Below are 20,314 nucleotides of genomic sequence, written 5' to 3' on the forward strand. Positions count from 1 at the left end.
ATGCAAGTGTTTATTGAGCTTTTATTTATTATATTTTCAATACTTTGCATTTTAGAATAAACGTCTACATGTCTGTTCAGTGGTCGCTATGTAACTAACAGAAGAGACACATTTAAAATTAAATGATAAATTCAAATTTATCACGTCTAATTAAGTGATCAAAACAGTTGAAAATGTTGTACAAAATAGGCTTACACACACCATACTCATCCTTGCACCAATAAAATGTGCAACACTTTATGTTTTACTACCAAATTATATGCATCTAATTAATTTAAATTACAGTGGAATGTTTTCCTCGACATCACGCGATTTCGGGGCACATGAGTTCCCGAACATAATGCATGATGGGATACGCTTAGCCTCGAATACCGCTCCGAAGCGCTATTAGAGATAGTGTGGGTTTAGTGTGCATTAAGGGCACTGCACTTTGGCATTTTAAGACAGGACAGTCTTGCACACACTCTCAAGTGGCCAAGACCGCAAATGTGGGTGTTTGGACAAGGCAACAGTGCCAACCAGTCGAGTCCACTGAACAGTGGTTCGATTCAGTGATTCAGTTTCAACTTGTTAAAATTCATGAGGATTTTTTAGATGCTTCTCAAAGGATTCTTTAAAAGAAATACTGACATTTACTGAAATACACTGTTTACTGAGGCAAAAGTAACTGCAAACACAGGACCTACGAGTTAGAGGGCAGTTCACACAGTCTGCGAGCGAGTAGAGAGGTGAAATGTCAGAAATGTGTAACCTCATGCAAGTATCACCACATGAAAATACAGCTTTTTTGAATATCTGAATTAGTGGTTCCTGGTTTAAAGGGGCAGTATGTGATTTAAAAAAAAAAAAAAAACATTTTTGAACACCCCATCATGAGTGGACACGCCCCCTACTGCTGATTGGCTCACTCTCTCTCCTCCCCCGTCATGAGTGGACACGCCCCCTACTGCTGATTGGCTCACTCTCTCTCCTCCCCCATTATGAGTGGACACGCCCCCTTCTGCTGATTGGCTACAAGTGTGTTGTGGTGCTCGGTCCAATCCACTTTCAACAGCGATTCTCAGATATCAGTTACTGCACCTTTAAGGCCAGCAGGTTTGGGGCTGATTTACCCAGCTAGAGCCACTTTGTCTGAGGTCTGAAAACAGTGTAAACACACACTCACATTGCTTCTGTCATTTAGGAAGTCCAGGTGAAACGGCGAGGGACGTGGAAGGAGATGCCAGTTTGGCGGGTTACCCATGGTTCCACGGGACCCTGTCGCGGGTGCGGGCGGCCCAGCTCGTTCTCGCCGGTGGAGCACACAGTCACGGGCTGTTCGTGATCCGCCAGAGCGAGACGCGTCCCGGAGAATACGTCCTCACCTTCAACTTCCAGGGCAAAGCCAAGGTGAGCGTTCATGGGGTCACGACCCCTGACACCTCACTGAAGCATAGTGTTCTTCAGACGGTGCCTGCATGAATCTGAGTGTGAGAGAAGTGAGTATTGTCCTCCATGTCTGAATGAAAGGACAGTCATAATGAGCTGGTTTCTGTGGCTTTGAAGATCATTTGAGGAAAGCTGGGAATGAACTTTAAAGGGTTAGATCACCCATTAATGGTGTCATCATTTACTCACTCAAACTCATGTCATTTCAAACCAATGTGACTTCCTGTCTTCAATGGAACACAAAAGCAGATGTTTAGCAGAATGTTCATGCTGCTCTTTTCCACACCGTGACCGTGAGTGAGGACGAACACAGTCACACACACCACTTATGGGTGAACTAACGCTTTACACCAGCTAAAGTCTGTTTGTCCTGTAAGCAGATAAACAAACTTTCAGATCTGTTTGTATAGCACAGTACACATTGTTTCAAAGCAGCTTTACAGAAAATCATAATCATGTTTTAATACCTTCATGCCTTATAGTCATATTTAGCTGATTAGAGCTGGATGATAATATAGTTACATTTTGCGACAATGTAAAAAATCAAGCAGCCGAGATTTTCGATACAGTATATAGCGCTTAATGTGAGTAAAGATGGATGTACTATATACATATATATATATATATATACACACACAACTGTTAATGTATTGCTGCCCGTTAATATAGTTTAAATTTTGCGACAATATAAAAAATCAAGCAGTTGAGTTTTGCGATACAGTATACACTACCAGTCAAAAATTTTGTATCGGTAAGAATTTTACTGTTTTTAAAAGAAGTGTTTTCTGCTCACCAAGGCTGCGTTTATTTGTTTAAAAAAAAAAAAAAATACAGTAAAAACAGTGAAATATTATTTTAATGTAAATCAGCTGTTTTCTATGTGAATATACAGTAAAGTGTAATTTATTCCTGTGATCAAAGCTGAATTTTCAGCATCATTACTCCAGTCTTCAGAGTCACATGATCCTTCAGAAATCATTCTGATATGATGATTTGATGCTCAATTATTATCACTCGGTTATTAATAATGGTTACTGGTAACTATTTGATGCTCAAGAAGCATTTATGATTATTATCAATGTTGAAAACTGTTTTTTACATTTTTATTTCATGATGCTATGATGAATAGAAAGTTCAAAAGAACAGCATTTATCTGAAATAGAAGCTTTTGTAACATTAAACACGACCCTTCAAAAGTTTGGGGTCAGTTAGAATTTTAATTTTATTTTTGGGGGGAAATAAATAAAAGAAATCAATACTTTTATTCATCATGGATTAATTAAATCGATTAAAAGTGACAGTAAAGACATTTATAATGTTACAAAAGATTCTATTTTAAATAAATGCTGTTCTTTTGAACTTTCGATTCATCAAAGAATCCTGAAATAAAAATTCAAATAACTGTTTTTAACATCTTGATTTTGAGCATCAAATCATCATATTAGAGTGATTTCTGAAGGATCATGTGACACTGAAGACTGGAGTAATGATGCTGAAAATTCAGCTTAAATTACAATTTAAAATATATTAAAATAGAAAACAATTGTTTTAAATTGTTATAATATTTAACAATATTATTATTATTATTATCATTATTATTTTAATCAAATAAATGCAGCCTTGATGAGCAGAAGAGACATTAAAAATCTATTTATTGGTGATGTGGTGATGATATTGAGGATTGTGAAGCCAGACAGCAACATAGTCTCGGGCCAGATCCGTGTTGAATCCACATATCCAGATGTGGCCCGGATCGGGGCCGACGCTGTTGCTGTCTGGGAGGCCTGAGAGGTGTTGTGGTGGTGATAATGAGGATTGTGAAGCCTGTTGTTGAGTTGATTTGTGTGTGTGTGTGTGTGTGGTGTGTGTTTGGCAGCACCTGCGGTTGTCTGTGAACGACAGCGGTCAGTGTCACGTGCATCACCTGTGGTTCCAGACGGTGTCCGACATGCTTCGGCACTTCCACGCGCACCCCATCCCTCTGGAGTCGGGCGGCTCCACCGACATCACGCTGCGCTCGTACGTGACGGTCCAGCGCTCGCCCACAGGTGTGTGACCAGCACAACACACACAACACACTGACACGTGCAGGTCCAGCGCTCGCCCACAGCTTGTGTGTCCAGCACAACACACAAAACACACTGACAGGTGACGGGGAGCAAACACCTGAACAGCGGGAGTAGATTAGTGTGTGTCCGTCACGGCTCTGTTCGGTGATCACCAGCACTATTGCTCAAGCTGACCATGATGAGTCTCTCATAGTCAGACTTAAAAATTCTAAACAAATTTAAAAATAAATTCTGTATTACGAATTTTTAAGGCCAGACAAGTAATTTGGTGAGGTCAATTTGTAAAGAAAGACAACACGCCTGCGCACATATATATTCAAACGCGCATACCTATAGACTAGATAAAGTTTTTTCTAAATTATTCAACACCGGCACCTTTAAACCTATTTCAAAGTTTGCGTTCTCGAGCCCCAGGCACTGTTGTTGTGTGAATGAGCGGCCGGAGCGCGTTAAAGGTTTTCTGTTAGAACGGTGTTGTGTTAGCGGCCCCTAAGTTAATAACTAATGATCTTTGCAAAGGAAGTGAATCAATCAAACTGACTTTAGCTGGACAATAACTTTATTCTAGAGCTGCTGTAAAGCCAAAAGATTTATTTTCAGCTGATGAACAATACAAACATTGACAGCCAATTAGAATCCTTCCTGTTTTAAAGGGGTCCTATTATGCCCTTTTATGAAGTCTTCGATGAAGCCCCTCCTTCTGAAATACGAAATGTGCTGTGATTGGTTAGCTGGCCCAGTGTGATGTGATTGGCAGCGCTTAGCGCATATTCGGGAAATGTCACTCCCTTTCATAACCTCTACTCAGATGTAAATATTAATGATGGCATCAATTTCAAACCATTTCGAGGCCGATTCAGACCCTGACAATGTTAACGAACAAGAGGATTGTGCTGAACGGATTTCAAGCACGGACTTTGCAAGTACGGATTTCAGAGGACGTAATTTTCTTATAGATACGATGTCATCCACCATTGAATTACATTTGTCGGAAAACGATGGTAATACAAACAGTAATCGATCACAAAATCATGGATAATTTTCCTAATGGGCAGAGAACAGTCTTACAAAAGCAAGAGCTTACAAAAGCAGGGTGGATTATTGTAATGGACTCCTCACTGGCCTTCCCAAAAACACCATAAGACAGTTGCAGCTCATACAGAACGCTGCCGCCAGGATTCTGAGCAGAACCAGAAAATATGAACATATCACACCAGTCCTCAGGTCTTTACACTGGCTCCCAGTTAGATTTAGGATTGATTTTAAAGTATTATTACTGGTATATAAATCATTCAATGGCCTAGGACCTCAATACATTGCAGATATGCTCACTGAATATAAACCCAACAGATCACTCAGATCATTAGGATCATATCAGCTAGAAATACCAAGGGTTCACTCTAAGCATGGCGAATCTGCTTTTAGCTATTACGCCAGCCGCAACTGGAACCAGCTTCCAGAGGAGATCAGATGTGCTCCTACAGTAGTCACATTCAAATCCAGACTCAAAACACTTCTGTTTAGCTATGACAATGACAATAAATTTGTCTCGATACTTTCGACACTTGGAGGAAGGCTGATCCGACTGCTGATGGATGTGCTCTTTATGCACACGCCGGTCTCTTTCCGGACCTGATGTCGATGGCGTTTCTGACGGTGGTGCTTCTCCTCCGCTGGCCCCTCTGCTCGTCTTCCTTCGTTGTCTTTGGTCGATATTAACCAACGTTTCATTTTGACAAAAATATTATCCTAAGCTTAAAGCCTAAAAAATGACCTACGTGTCAGAATGTTTAACTTGGTGCTGTAAATTGACCGTTAATTGTCGTTAATCTGTCGTCATCACCTCAGGAGTAACGGTCAAGGAAAGTCGGTCTCGCTGGGAGCACCTGTGCTGGATCACCTCCCTCAGATCCCTCTTCTTCCTTGAGTCTCGCCTTCTCTGCGACCTACTCCTTGTAGGAGGAGGAGGAGCACGAGAGACGAGGCTGAACCTCTGGCTCTGTCTCCAATCCTCGAGCTGGGATGGGCCAGGACCCCCTGGCTGTCTGGGTGGGGATCGGGTCGCAGCAGAATGCATGATTTAAATGCAGCCGAGCGCGCCTTCGCCTCTCTGAACTTTTCCACCACCGTCTCAATGGACGTGCCGAAAAGTTCAGATTCAAAGTCCCGATGTCAGCCAGGTTCAGCCACAGATGTCTCTCCGCGGCCACCATTGCTGCCATCGACCTTCCAATCGAGGCAGTGGTTTGTCTGGTGGCCCAAAGAGCCAGATCTGTGGTGCGGCGCAGCTCGTTTCAAGAAGTGTGTCCATGCCCCTGATCCAAATCCTTCAGCAGGTCGGCTTGGTATGCCTGTAACACTGACATAGTGTGTAAGGCCGCCCCAGTCTGACCCGCCGCCGCGAATGCCCTGCCATTCAAGCGAGATGTCATCTTGAGTGGCTTGGAAGGCAGGGCCGGAGCTTTTAGTGCTGAGGGCCAGACGAGAGCGGAGTTTTGTAAGTGGAAAACTCTCACCTTCTGCACAATCAGATCCCTCAAGAGCTGATCATGCGTGCTCTGAGCCCAAACAGTAAACGCACAAGTCGTGTGTGTCATCTGGTGTTAGAAACCTGAGACACGGATCCACACACTTCTTGAAACGCTTGTTTTCACTTGCCATAATTCTTACCTTTTTCAGGTGATTGTAAATCAGACAAAACAGTTCCTGAAGACGAAAAGAGGAGGACATGTTCTCTAGGCGCCCCTTCTATACTTCCGGGTCGCATAGGCTGTCGCCGGTCAAATTCGATTGACGTGATTGGATAGTTTTTCAGACACCGGTTCACTTGGAGGGCGTTCCCCAATAGCATCATCGACGCAGCGCGAGTTCCCTTTCGAGAGGGAACTGAAGTCATCTCTAAGAGAAAAGCGGAGTAAACAGTTTGACTCGATATCTATATCAGCGTCCACACCAGTGCATCAATCTGTTTATTATAAGCGCTGCAGTTTTATCGTCGGTCGCTTTAAAAAGCTCCCGCTTGTCACAGCAGGAAGGATTCTGATTGGCTGTCAGTGTTTTTATCATTCATCAGCTGGAAATAAATCGTTCTGAAAGTGATTCCAACGCTATTGTTCCTCTCTGCCGTTGATAGTTGTGCTGTGGACTCTGCTATTCTTTTATATTATTTATAGGGGTGACCCCGAATAGTCGAAGATTCGATGCTTCGATTGGAGGAGCCTGATTCGACTACCGATCTCACGGTCGAATCTTCGCAGAGGTGTTATCATGCCACTTTGGCTATATGACGGCTTAATGTCTGATTTCACATAGAACTACCGGTTTTCTGTCAATACGTTAATATTCAGCCTATTATGATAATGCTGTATATAAAAATGTTCAAAGAAAGAAGCTTTTAATAAATATTTTTTAACGTGCGTGAATAAATTAAAACGTGACAGATTTAAGTTTCACTTTCAATCCGTGACCGACAGAGGAGCGTCTTGGCGGCAAGGATTTAAATCTTTAACGACGTCTGGGATAAGAAAATCTAAAGTGTGGATCATGTACACCATCAGAAAGGATATTCTCCAAGGCTGGATTTAGCATCAGGAAAACCATGATCGGACTTCTGCCGGCCAACGTTAACAAGTTGGTTTTCCACGGGACATTCTAAAATGCTTAACGTGAAAAAAGCTTTTAAAACGCTTAAAAGGCACTTTAACGCAGTGGCTTAATGCATGTACACAGTAGGCCTACACACTTTATTAAGAAACCATACTATGTGCAGATAAGCAGATGAACCCAGAATATGAACGCAATGCGTTCCTCCTATAGTAAAGCGTTTTCTTTACATAATTTGATATTTTAATTTAACTATTTTAGGAGATTAAGTCGTTAAACGTTTTTCACGTTAAGTGTTTTAAAATGTATTTTATCCGCGCGCACAATTTGAAAAGACTCCAACGGACACAGACAGAGTGAAAGACTGGATTTGTTCTCTCGGTCAGGTAACGTTAGGGTACAAGTGATTTCAAAACTTTTCAGCCGGTTCTAATTTGATTTTTGGAGGCTGTGAACATGTTTAGCTAATAAGACTGCCACTTCAGTTTAGCATTTATTGTTGTTTCTGCAGTTAAAAAGACAAAGTTGAAAATTCTGGCTACTATCGTTATTTTAATAATTTCTTTATTTTTATTTTATTTATTGATCTGTCAGGGTTATCTAATCTAACTATGTGTGGCTTGTGTTTTGAATATATGTTCCCCTGCACTTTAGGCATTTTGCACACATTTGCTCCTCATCTTGTGACTTGATTCAGATTTATTTCGTTTTGTATTTTTATTTATTAGAAAGGTATATTCTGTTCTAATGTAATTTTTTTAATTAATTGTTTATTTTTTCGGTGCATCGATGTTGTGCTGTACTTAGAGCCTGCTCGCACAGGTAATTTAGCCGATTTAATTTGATTTGCATGTGAAATGCAAATCCTGTCTGCAGTGTGGCCTTTCTGGAGTTATTCATGTTATTTCTTAGTTTTATTGATCCAAAATGTTTTTATACATTTTCTTCTATATCTTTGTGTGATTTTCTGTACATCGCGGCTTTGAAATGTTAAAGCCCCGCCCCCATACACATGATTCGACTATTAGTCGACAATAGGCAAGACTTGACGATTCTGATTCGACTATGAAAATCCATAGTCGGGGACACCCCTAATTATTTATCATTATTATAGTTGTTGTCCGTGGTGTGAATGGGCCTTATAGCTTGATGTGCTGAGAACATTTCTATTTTCCACTATTGTGTGCAAGACGTTACTTGCCTTAACACCTTAAAATCACACGTCATGACCACATGATCACATGTATTATTTGTGTGTGTGTGTGTGTGCACAGATGTCCCAGCTGCTGTCCCGCGGTGTGACGCTGCTGTGTGTCGGGCAGAACCGGGCCAGTCTCCGCATCAGCTGTCCGGTGCCGGCGCTCCCTCAGACCCGGTGCTGTCCTCCAGCTCGTCCTCATCTCCGATGGGCCAGCCTACCTCAGCAGGAGGAGGAGGAGGAGGAGGAGGAGGAGGAGGAGGAGGTCTTCACAGCCGGAGCAACAGCGCAGAGAGACTGCTGGATCCCACCGGTGCCACTGAAGACTATCACGACACCGACGGCTCGCGGAGAACTAGAGCTGTGGAGAACCAGTACTCCTTCTACTGATGCTGAGAGTCACACACTGCTGCTGTCCTGCTCCGTTATCAACACACACACACGTCACGATGAGCTCGGACTCGATTTACCAGGTTCAGTGCTGACAAACACACCTCATGTATGTACACTAGCACTCAGAAGTTTGGGGATTTTAAAAGATCTCTTCTGCTCACCATTTATTCTAATATGCTGATTTGCTGCTCAAGAAACAGTTATGATTGTTATCAGTGTTGAAAATGGTTGCGCTGCTTCCTATATTTGTGGAAACTGTGATTAGATTCTTTGAGTTCTAAAATAACACAGTTTATTTGAAAAAGAATCTTTTTGTAACATTATAAATGTCTTCACTGTCACTTTTGATCTGTTTAATGTGTCCTTGATGAATAAAAGTGTTAGATTATTTAATTTCTTTCATTTAATTATTCTCACCCCAAACTTTGAATGGTTGTAAAATAAAATAAAAATGTTTTCAACACTGATAATAATCATAAATGTTTCTTGAGCATCAAATCATCATATCAGAATGATTTCTGAAGGATCATGTGACACTGAAGACTGGAGTAATGATGCTGGAAATTCAGCTTTGATCACAGGAATAAATTACACTTTATAATATATTCACATAGAAAACAGCTGCTTTACATTGGAATAATATTTCACTGTTTTTACTGTATTTTTGATCAAATGCAGCACTGGTGAGTAGAGGAGACTTCTTTCAAAAGAATTAAACAATCTTAATGATTTCAAACTTTTGATTAGTAGGGTATATTGGATCTTTACTTCACCGACCAACACAATGAAAATCCTTTTTTCGCAGTCACCAACACACACATCACTGGAAATGAAGTAGAAACGAGCGTCTGAGAGCTGATGTCTGCGATCTGTTATCAGTGTTTTCATGTTGAGTCGGTCATGTGTTTTCGATCATGTTCTCCGTTCAGTGATGATAAATGTCTTCACATCGCACAACTGACGAGTTTTTGATTATCTCACGACATACACCCATCATCATCATCATCATCATTATCGGGATCCCTGTCACCTGTAGATGTTCTTGGTGGGATAGCCTGTTTGAAGTCTCTAGACAACAGAGTTGATTAAATAATGGTTTCAGATGCGTTCATAAGCCATCGGCAGTCTGTCAGTTCTTCATTTTTATTCTTGAGGTGTCTATTAGCAATTCAAACTTCATGCTAACCATATTTTAATTATGTTCGTCTTTTATTCACCACGTGCTATTCTAATATATCATTTAGGACACATATTTTGTTTTTCTGTTGACTTATACAGTACGATTGAGTGTAAGTGAAGTCGAGCCGTCTGACCACTGTTTCCTGTCCTGATGTGACGTGCGTCGTCGTGCTGAACTCATTCCTGCTGACATGATTCCCACTGTCTGTGGACCATCTACGACATTCTTCCCATCATCCATAAAATGAATGAAATCAACTGACCTTCACAATATTGTCAGTGTTAACCAGTGACTAGTAACGCATCTGTTTGAGTACATGTTCCCATGAGTCATTGCTCTCATGAACTGCAACCCGTTAAAGACGAGTGGTTTTGTTTCTCATGTGTTTGGTTTGTGTGCTGTCACTCGTGTGGTTGAACCTCGGATGTTTCATTAGTCTTCATGCTTCAAGGACCTCCATGTTCTCATCTGTTAATAATGACAGAAGCACAATAGTATGTACTTCACCTTTAACCGGATCATTTGTTGTTAAATGTGAACTAGTTGTGTTCCTGCAGTTCGCTGTCACCAAACCTAGACTTATACTGTCTACACAGGAGTCATGCTTCAGATGAAGAAAAAAATTGGGCTTAACAAAACATATCAATGCAGCAATAGAGGTCAACCGAAAGTGGATTCTGTCAACACCATAACTGTGCGATAATAAGTGGGAAAACGGGCCAGTAACTGATTAATTGGCAGATTTTAACATTATAAATGAAAGCCAAACCGAACACGCCAAATGATAGCCATGATATATTCATATCTTAGCTTTTTTTCTCTGTCGATGTTTAAAACCCTCCACAGTTTGGAGAATGGATGGAGGGGTGGGTGGATGGAATGGATAGATGATGGATGGATATAGATGATGGATGGATTGATAGATCGTGGGTGAATGAATGGATAGATGGTGGATGGATATAGATGATGGATGGATTGATAGATCGTGGGTGAATGAATGGATATATGGGTGGGTGGGTGAATGGATGGATGGATATATGGGTGGGTGAATGGATGGAGAGATGATGGATCATTGGATGGATGGATGAATGGATACATGGTTAGGTGAATGGATGGATGGATATATGGGTGGGTGGATGGATAGATGATGGATCATTGGATGGATGGATGGATGGATGGATGGATGGATATATGGTTAGGTGAATGGATGGATGGATATGTGGGTGGGTGGGTGAAAGGATGGATGGATATAAGGGTGGGTGGATGGATGGATGGATGGATGGATGGATGGATGGATATGTGGGTGGGTGGGTGAAAGGATGGATGGATATAAGGGTGGGTGGGTGAATGGATGGATGGATATGTGGGTGGGTGGGTGAAAGGATGGATGGGTGGGTGAATGGATGGGTGGGTGGGTGGATGGATATGTGGGTGGGTGGGTGAAAGGATGGATGGATATATGGATGGGTGGGTGAATGGATGGATGTATGGGTGGGTGGGTGGATGGATAGATGATGGATCATTGGATGGATGGATGGATGGATATATTGGTGGGTGGGTGAAAGGATGGATGGATATATGGGTGGGTGAATGGATGGATGGATGGATATATGGGTGGGTGGGTGAAAGGATGGATGGATATATGGGTGGGTGAATGGATGGATGGATATATGGGTGGGTGGGTGAAAGGATGGATGGATATATGGATGGGTGGGTGAATGGATGGATATATGGGTGGGTGAATGGATGGATGGATGGATGGATATATGGGTGGGTGGGTGAAAGGATAGATGGATATATGGATGGGTGGGTGAATGGATGGATGGATGTATGGGTGGGTGGGTGAAAGGATGGATGGATATATGGGTGGGTGAAAGGATGGATGGATATATGGATGGGTGGGTGAATGGATGGATGGATGTATGGGTGGGTGGGTGGATGGATAGATGATGGATCATTGGATGGATGGATATATGGGTGGGTGGATGGATGGATGGATGGATATATGGGTGGGTGAATGGATGGATGGATGGATGGATGGATATATGGGTGGGTGGGTGAAAGGATGGATGGATATAAGGGTGGGTGGGTGAAAGGATGGATGGATATATGGGTGGGTGGGTGGATGGATAGATGATGGATCATTGGATGGATGGATGGATGGATGGATGGATGGATGGATGGATGGATATAGATGATGGATGGATTGATAGATCGTGGGTGAATGAATGGATAGATGATGGATGGATTGATAGATCGTGGGTGGGTGGGTGGGTGGGTGAAAGGATGGATGATATATGGATGGGTGGGTGAATGGATGGATGTATGGGTGGGTGGATGGATATGTGGGTGGGTGGGTGAAAGGATGGATGTATATATGGATGGGTGGGTGAATGGATGGATGGATGTATGGGTGGGTGGGTGGATGGATGGATAGATGATGGATCATTGGATGGATGGATATATGGGTGGGTGGGTGAAAGGATGGATGTATGGGTGGGTGAATGGATGGATGGATATATGGGTGGGTGAATGGATGGATGGATGGATATATGGGTGGGTGGGTGGATGGATAGATGATGGATCATTGGATGGATGGATGGATATATGGGTGGGTGAATGGATGAATGGATATGTGGGTGGGTGGGTGGGTGGGTGGATGAATGGATATGTGGGTGGGTGAATGGATGGATATATGGGTGGGTGGGTGAAAGGATGGAAGGATGGATGTATGGGTGGGTGGGTGAATGGATGGATGGATGGATATATGGGTGGGTGGATGGATGGATAGGTGATGGATCATTGGATGGATGGATGGATGGATATATAGGTGGGTGAATGGATGGATGGATATATGGGTGGATGGGTGGGTGAATGGATGGATAGATGATGGATCATTGGATGGATGGATGAATGGATACATGGTTAGGTGAATGGATGAATGGATATATGGATGGGTGGGTGAATGGATAGATGGATATATGGGTGGGTGGGTGGATGGATGGATATATGGGTGGGTGGGTGGATGGATGGATGGATTTATGGGTGGGTGGATGGATAGATGATGGATGGGTGGATATATGGGTGGAAGGGTGAATGGATGGATAGATGATGGATCATTGGATGGATGGATGGATATATGGTTAGGTGAATGGATGGATGGATACATGGGTGGGTGGATGGATGGATGGATATATGGTTAGGTGAATGGATGGATGGATTTATGGATGGGTGGGTGGATGGATAGATGATGGATGGGTGGATATATGGGTGGAAGGGTGAATGGATGGATAGATGATGGATCATTGGATGGATGGATGGATGGATGGATGGATGGATATATGGGTGGGTGAATGGATGGATAGATGATGGATCATTGGATGGATGGATATATGGGTGGGTGGATGGACAGATGATGGATCGATGGATGGATGGATATATGGGTGGGTGGATGGATGGATATATGGGTGGGTGAATGGATGGATAGATGATGGATCATTGGATGGATGGATGGATGGATGGGTGGGTGGGTGGGTGGATGGATGGATTTATGGGTGGGTGGGTGGATGGATAGATGATGGATGGATGGATGGATGTATGGGTGAATGGATGGATTGATGGATAGATGATGGATCATTGGATGGATGGATTTATGGGTGAATGGATGGATGGATATATGGGTGAATGGATGGATTGATAGATAGATGATGGATCATTGGATGGATGGATGGATATATGGGTGGGTGAATGGATGGATAGATGATGGATCATTGGATGGATGGATGGATATATGGGTGGGTGAATGGATGGATAGATGATGGATCATTGGATGGATGGATATATGGGTGGGTGGATGGACAGATGATGGATCATTGGATGGATGGATGGATATATGGGTGGGTGGATGGATGGATATATGGGTGGGTGAATGGATGGATAGATGATGGATCATTGGATGGATGGATGGATGGGTGGGTGGATGGATGGATTTATGGGTGGGTGGGTGGATGGATAGATGATGGATAGATGATGGATGGATGGATGGGTGGATGGATAGATGATGGATGGATGGATGTATGGGTGAATGGTTGGATTGATGGATAGATGATGGATCATTGGATGGATGGATTTATGGGTGAATGGATGGATGGATATATGGGTGGGTGAATGGATGGATTGATAGATAGATGATGGATCATTGGATTGATAGATGGATGAGTGGATGTTTAATATCCGGTTCTGGATCTGTATAGTCCAGTGTCTCAGTGGAGTCTGTGATGATGTTTCTGGTTGTTCTGGTGCTGTTGATCAGTGTATTGCAGGCCTGGTCCAGGGACTCACAGCTCTCTCTCTCTCTCTCATCTCACACAGTTTCTATCAACGACTATCTGTGCAGATTAATCAGGAAAAACAATATATTGGCCGACCTCAGTGCAGTAGCACACTATTTATTTATAAATGGTTTTTGGTTTCAACAGTACCAGCCCAACAATAGCCACTTCCCCCAGCCTGGTTAACTGGGGCTCTTCACACAGTTCCTGTGGAACACAAGCTACCATGTGCTCAGTTTGTAAATGTCAAAGGGGTTTTTCTAGGGCGGTTCAAAAGACGAAGTTTATTGTACTTTTCGTCCACAACTTCATTTTGTTGAGCACATTTTGTTTTCTTTTTGGTGAATATTTAGCATCAAGCATCAAGAGTTTTTGTAACATTTTCAATTGACTATGACATGCTAGATATACTGTCACGATGACGTAAAATAGGCCTGGGATTATTTTATTTGCCGACAGCTATATCAGTTCCTGAGGCGGTCACGTGACTCTTCATTGGCGGCCTAGTCGTTCTTCAGAGCTGGACTATGTTTTATTTACATGAAGTAGAATGGATGTAGTTTTGTGGAGGTAGATCTTCATGAACCCTAGTGGAAACCTACTTCTGTTTAACGGGTTTGTTGGTCATTTCTCTGAGGACAGAGAGTGTGTGTCCATCAGCTTCAGCTCTTCTTCACTCCGGCCTCAGGAAAGCGTCGAGATGCGCTGAGCCCCGTCCATCAGAAGGCAGCGTTCACAAGCCGTACAGTGCACTTTCCCCTGCTGATATAATCATATTTCACATTTATGAGTCCTTGAATCGCACATTTGGGGAGAGAGTGTGTTGTGCTCGATGTCTTATTCAACATTTACAGGCTGGTACATACACCAATCATCATCATCATCATCATCATCATCATTTTAATAACTGGAAATGATTGCTGTATTGTAGTTCGCATACATTTTCCCTGGTTTTATTTAGTCACTATTTCTTGCCTACTGCTGAGTTTTGATTTTATATTAAGTTTTTATGCTAGTAGTGGAATGAGTTTTGATCATTCTGAGCTTTTGTATGAAGTGATGACCTTCACATTAAACTTTATATTTCTGTGAATAAAGTGACTGCCGAGACAGTCTGGGGAATGAAGAGAGATATTCTGTGTTCAGTGAACTTCATGTACTGTTCAAGAACACTAGATCACACACTATGACTGAAGCATTAATCAGCAGACTCCTTTAAACATACACCTCAACGATCGTAAAGCGTTCATGCCTGTGTTTCCTTCTCAAGCCACACATCTGTCAATACTGATATATGATACACATAATATGCTGAATAATGATGCTCATGTCAGCTGAAAAGAATATGAGGTATAATGTAGCAAGCGTAATTTGAAGTTGCAAATGGCCACTTTTTATATGTAAAGGTTTTTAAAGTCCCCCTGTAGTCAATAGTTTTATCCCTTAAAACTCGTATTTGATCACCAAAATTAAATGTTTATAATAATAATAATTTATAATTATTATTATAAAATTGTTAAAATTAAATTTTTAAACCAAATTTTTATTTTTTCCTGAAAATTATACTTTTTTTCTGAAAAAATGTCTTCATGCCTTAAAGCCGCACTGTGTGATTTTAGCGGCATCTAGTGGTGAGGTTGCGAATTGCACCCAACAGAAGTTACAGTGGTCGACAGGAAGTGATGTCGTCGTCTGAGACAGTTAATCAATGAGGTTTCTTTACAAAGATACATTAAGAAATTAGGTTTACTTAACTATTCAGTAAAACTATATGTTATTGCGAATATTATTGTTACTTGTTCATCATTGTGTCAGTGTTTTATCCACTGACTTTAGCTCGCTTCTTTGTACGAAGAACAATATAGTGATGTAACGCGTTTGTCCGTTTAGGGCCACCGTAGAAACATGTGGATGTAAGCGGACCTAAGTGTGTGTAGAGAGAAATGCCTCATTCTAAGGTAATAAAAACATAACGGTTCATTATGTAAGGTCTTTATACACCACTCAAAACATAGTTATATTTATGATATTGCATTTCTGTCAACAGATCCTCCTAAATATTACACAATGCACCTTTAAAATATCTTGAATGTAACTCGTGACTCATATAGGCGGTTCGGTTCCACTCACTCACTCACTCACTCAGCTCAGAGATCCACTGGTTGACGATCACACGTTGATCTGATTGGTTACAAGGTAGTTTGTGACGTCAGAAACACCAGCGATTTCAAAGCGTGTTTTTGAGACTGTCTTTGGTTCACTGCAGTTTTAAGGAGGAAATACTCAGCAATGGTGTCGACTTATGAATTTACACATGCTTTGTCTTAAAGCATATTAAAAACACCACATACAGGGCTCTACAGTGCGACCATTTCAGTCACATTTGGGACTGAGAATTACTGCATGCGACTGTAAAAGTATTTAAGAGCACCAGTGCGACTGACCCGATCAGGCCCGGTTCTGTGAGGTGCACCCTCAAGTTAAAAAACCAATAACAGCATATTGGCCAAACAGATTTTGCAAATGCGCCAGTGTGTAGTTGTGTTTGCACTGTCTCCAGATGAGAGAACGTGTTGTTGCAGCGTTGAGCAATCCAGCCAATCACAGACAGATCTGTTGACATCTTGAGACACATGGCCAATCAGAGGCGTGTAAGTTCAGATCCGCTCAAACGCTGGAGGTTGTTCATGCTGAGTTCTCGGATCCTCTCATTATAACAAACAAAGTACAGACACGATGTAAATAAGAGATTCATTGTGCAGTGTAGACAACTTACCGGAATATAAGGGAAGTTTGTGTGATCACGATAAGTGACAGCTTTGTAATGATTATAAAGGGAGTTTGCAAATGTAATATTGTTTTTGTACAACAATTCAATAAACATGAAGTTAATGTTAAGTGACTTTCATTTTAGGAACAGCTATGTCAGATTTTGCTCTATTTCGTCAACGAAAATAGTTCACAACACTCACAGCGCATCTCCGAGCAAACACTGGTGTTTAGTTCATGAAGTAATCTGTGTTTTCACAACGAATCTAGTGAGTCAATGACTCGATGACCCATTCATAAACACAGTCGCTTGATTTGTTCCTGAATGAATCAGCCGTTTGAACGAATCGCTTGAATGAATGACTCAGTGACTTGCCCCGCCCCCTTCTGGCGGTTTTAGTTTCACTTCATTTATTTAAATAATGTATATCTTATATTAAAAATCTTCCGTTTTAAAACATTAATCTCATAACATTCATAACATCATGAATTTAAATGCATTCTGCAGTGCAAAGATTAATTTTGTTGACATTTCACTGGTAACTTATAAATCTTCCTGATAACGTTTATTGTTTAACTCAATTTATAAATATACATTTAATAACAGATTTTAATAAGGTTAAATTTTATGGTTAATTTTAAAGAGTTAAATATCGCCTTAATAATGGGAAGGTTAATTTCTGCCTTTGATCAGAAGGTGCTCCTAATGTTTTTTTGAAAGAAATGTAAGCATAGCGACATTACCAACATTAAAAGCTTGATTCTCAACACGGGGACTCTAAAGGGTTGAAATCTGTTGCTCTCTTAATATCGTGGCCATTCTTTCATAAGTGCCTATCAGTGTTAGGGTGCTTCTCAATATCCCTCCTCGTCTCCTCTCTCCTCCGTCCTCCATCCTATGACCCGGAAACCGATCGAGCACAGCCATCTTGAAGGACATCTCAATTCTCTAATTGCACCGCGAGGAGTCGAGGATCGAGGAGTGAGGAGGCTTCCTGAGGAGTCATGAGCGAGGATACACAGGTGGATCCTATGCGGAAGAGTTTTTATCGACTAAACGTGACGCACGTATAAATTCTCCTCCCCCTTCACATCGGCCACAATAATTTTGATTTATACTTTACTTTTGCAGTTTATATAAACCACACACCTCACATATTTCAACAGGGTATCTTTCTTTATTATTTTTTATTATGAATTTCTTAAATAAACAAATTTCAACAACATAAGGGCAGATCCTCTGAGCGCTGCTGATGACGCGATGAAGTGACGCTCAAGTGATCAAGGATTCCAATGTATAAAAAAAGCTTTCATTCCATCCCTCCGTCCTCGCGTCTTTTCCTTGCAGCCTTTCCTCACATCCTACAGGGGGCGGAGCTGAGACGCGAGGAAAGGAAGCGAGGAGAGGAAACGAGGATGCACAAATAAGAATTGAGAAGCACCCTTAGATACGGTCGGTGTCGACTTCAGATGTGTCGAAATGTCTTATGGGACATGGGGGATGAGCAGACGTCACGTGACTGAAGCGGATGAATACACACACCTGTAGCTGCAGACACACGTGTGTGATCATATGTTGAACATGGCAAACCAGCAGATTTGCTGCAGTTAACAGATGTTAGTTTGACATCTGTCCGGATGAAGCAGTATTTAAACCCCAACACTGCCAACAAAACAAACAAAGAAAACACAAGAATGCTCCATTTTGATGTCATGGTGACTTTAACTTGTCAAGTGCTTCCAGTCCATCATACTGGACATTATTATGATCATAAACAGGTTTGTGGTTTATTATTCTTGTTTTTAGCTTAATTAGGCTAACAAATCGCACATTCACAGGACATGTGAATAACAATGTTCAATGTACAACTGTTCCTCCAAAAGCAACATGAATATTAAATCCATTCCTGGAAATAAATAACCTGCATTCCGACAGAAACAGAAGCCCTTTCACTGATAAAAGAGTTCAGATCATTCTGTGAATCAGTCAGTCAGTGACACACACACACACACACACTCTCAGGAGGACCTCAGGCTCAGGAGAACAGCAGCTCCACAGATCAGCAGGAACGTCACCGTCACTTCCGTCATTTTCCCCTGTTTCCACTTCCGGAAGTTTTCCTCCTGCAGCTTCCGGCGGAGCTCTTCCCGGTGTCTCATCAGCTTCTCTCTCTGCAGCTGCTCGCCGTAATGCGCCTGATAGAACGCGTCGAAGTCGAAGTGCGCGTTGGCGGCGCGTCGAGGCCGCGGTCCGGACGCGTCTGAGGAGCGCGGTCTCCCGGCGCTCTGCACGGCGCTCTGCTCGAGTGTGCCGCGGTCGTAACGCCTCCGGAGGCCGCTGCTGCCGAGCACACTGTAGGCCTCCGCGACCAGCGCGAAGCTCCGCGCCGCCTCCTCGCTGCGCCCGAGGTTCCGGTCCGGGTGATGCAGGAACGACTGCGCGTAATAGGCGCTCTTGATCTGCGCTTGCGTGGCGTTCGGGGACACCTTCAGGATGTCGTAGTACGCGGTGCGGCTGCGGTGGAGCGGCGCGGAGGAGTCCGAGTCAGCGGCTGTGCCGTACGCGCGCGTCCCCGGTGACGCAGGATGATGATAATGATAGTAATGCGACCGTAGTGTGTTAATAGCGCAGAGTTTGTGAGCGCCACTCCTCACACAGCCGCTGACCTCCGCCATCACCACAGTAGCACCAGACCTACTTCCGGAAAAACAATGAGAATATCAACCAATCAGAGACGGGATACACTGAACACGGCGCACTATTGGCTAAAGAGATCTTCTTCTTCTTGAATGCAGAGATTGCAGGCGCGTTGCCGCCTCCTGCTGGTCAAGAATACCTGTATTCTGGCAAACCATTTTCAATAAGTTAATTAGCCTACTTCTTTATATCATTTTTCTGGTTGACTGTTGAGCTATAAATTGTTTATTGTAAATTCTTTTGTATCTTCTGTTTGTTAAAATTTGTAATAAAAAAATCCTTTTCAGATATTGCTTCAGTCATCATGTGAACTCTTTTGTAAAATGTTTGTTGTTTTAAAGTTGGAAATCTAACATTTCCTTTCATTATTATACTTTAGATATCACTATAATGTGCTCTACAGTGTCTTTCTTTCTTTCTTTCTTGCAAAACACAGAAACTGTCCATCATTTATTTTGCCCATGTTTCTATACTGGACAACTTTGGGAAAATATTGACACACTTATTATAGATCATATCCAACAACGATATATCCATAACTTTTGGATACTTTGATTCTGACCTTATAAAAATAATGCTTGCGTTGTTATAAATTTGCTTTATCTTCTTTGTGGATTTAACCCTTTCATGCATAGTGGTCACTAC

General features: G+C 42.1%; 2 protein-coding genes across 2 annotated transcripts in view; one reads left to right on the forward strand and one right to left on the reverse strand.

Moving 5' to 3' along the window:
• sh2b2 (SH2B adaptor protein 2) overlaps nucleotides 1-9,808 on the forward strand; it is a 30,215-nt gene extending 20,407 nt beyond the window's left edge. The window contains exons 7-9 of the mRNA XM_084419002.1: nucleotides 1,184-1,389; nucleotides 3,305-3,476; nucleotides 8,375-9,808. Of these exons, the coding sequence (XP_084275128.1) occupies nucleotides 1,184-1,389; nucleotides 3,305-3,476; nucleotides 8,375-8,688 (692 nt within the window). The 3' untranslated portion in view covers nucleotides 8,689-9,808. The remainder of the gene's footprint in view (nucleotides 1-1,183; nucleotides 1,390-3,304; nucleotides 3,477-8,374) is intronic.
• Nucleotides 9,809-18,670: 8,862 nt separating this feature from the next.
• dnajc30b (DnaJ (Hsp40) homolog, subfamily C, member 30b) lies at nucleotides 18,671-19,958 on the reverse strand. Its single transcript, XM_084418829.1, has one exon. It carries the CDS (start codon nucleotides 19,645-19,647, stop codon nucleotides 18,991-18,993), a length of 657 nt encoding a protein of 218 aa, XP_084274955.1. The 5' UTR covers nucleotides 19,648-19,958; the 3' UTR covers nucleotides 18,671-18,990.
• Nucleotides 19,959-20,314: the final 356 nt, after the last annotated feature.

Source organism: Rutilus rutilus (assembly GCF_951802725.1).
Source record: "Rutilus rutilus genome assembly, chromosome: 9".
In the NCBI taxonomy this organism is placed as follows: domain Eukaryota; kingdom Metazoa; phylum Chordata; class Actinopteri; order Cypriniformes; family Leuciscidae; genus Rutilus; species Rutilus rutilus.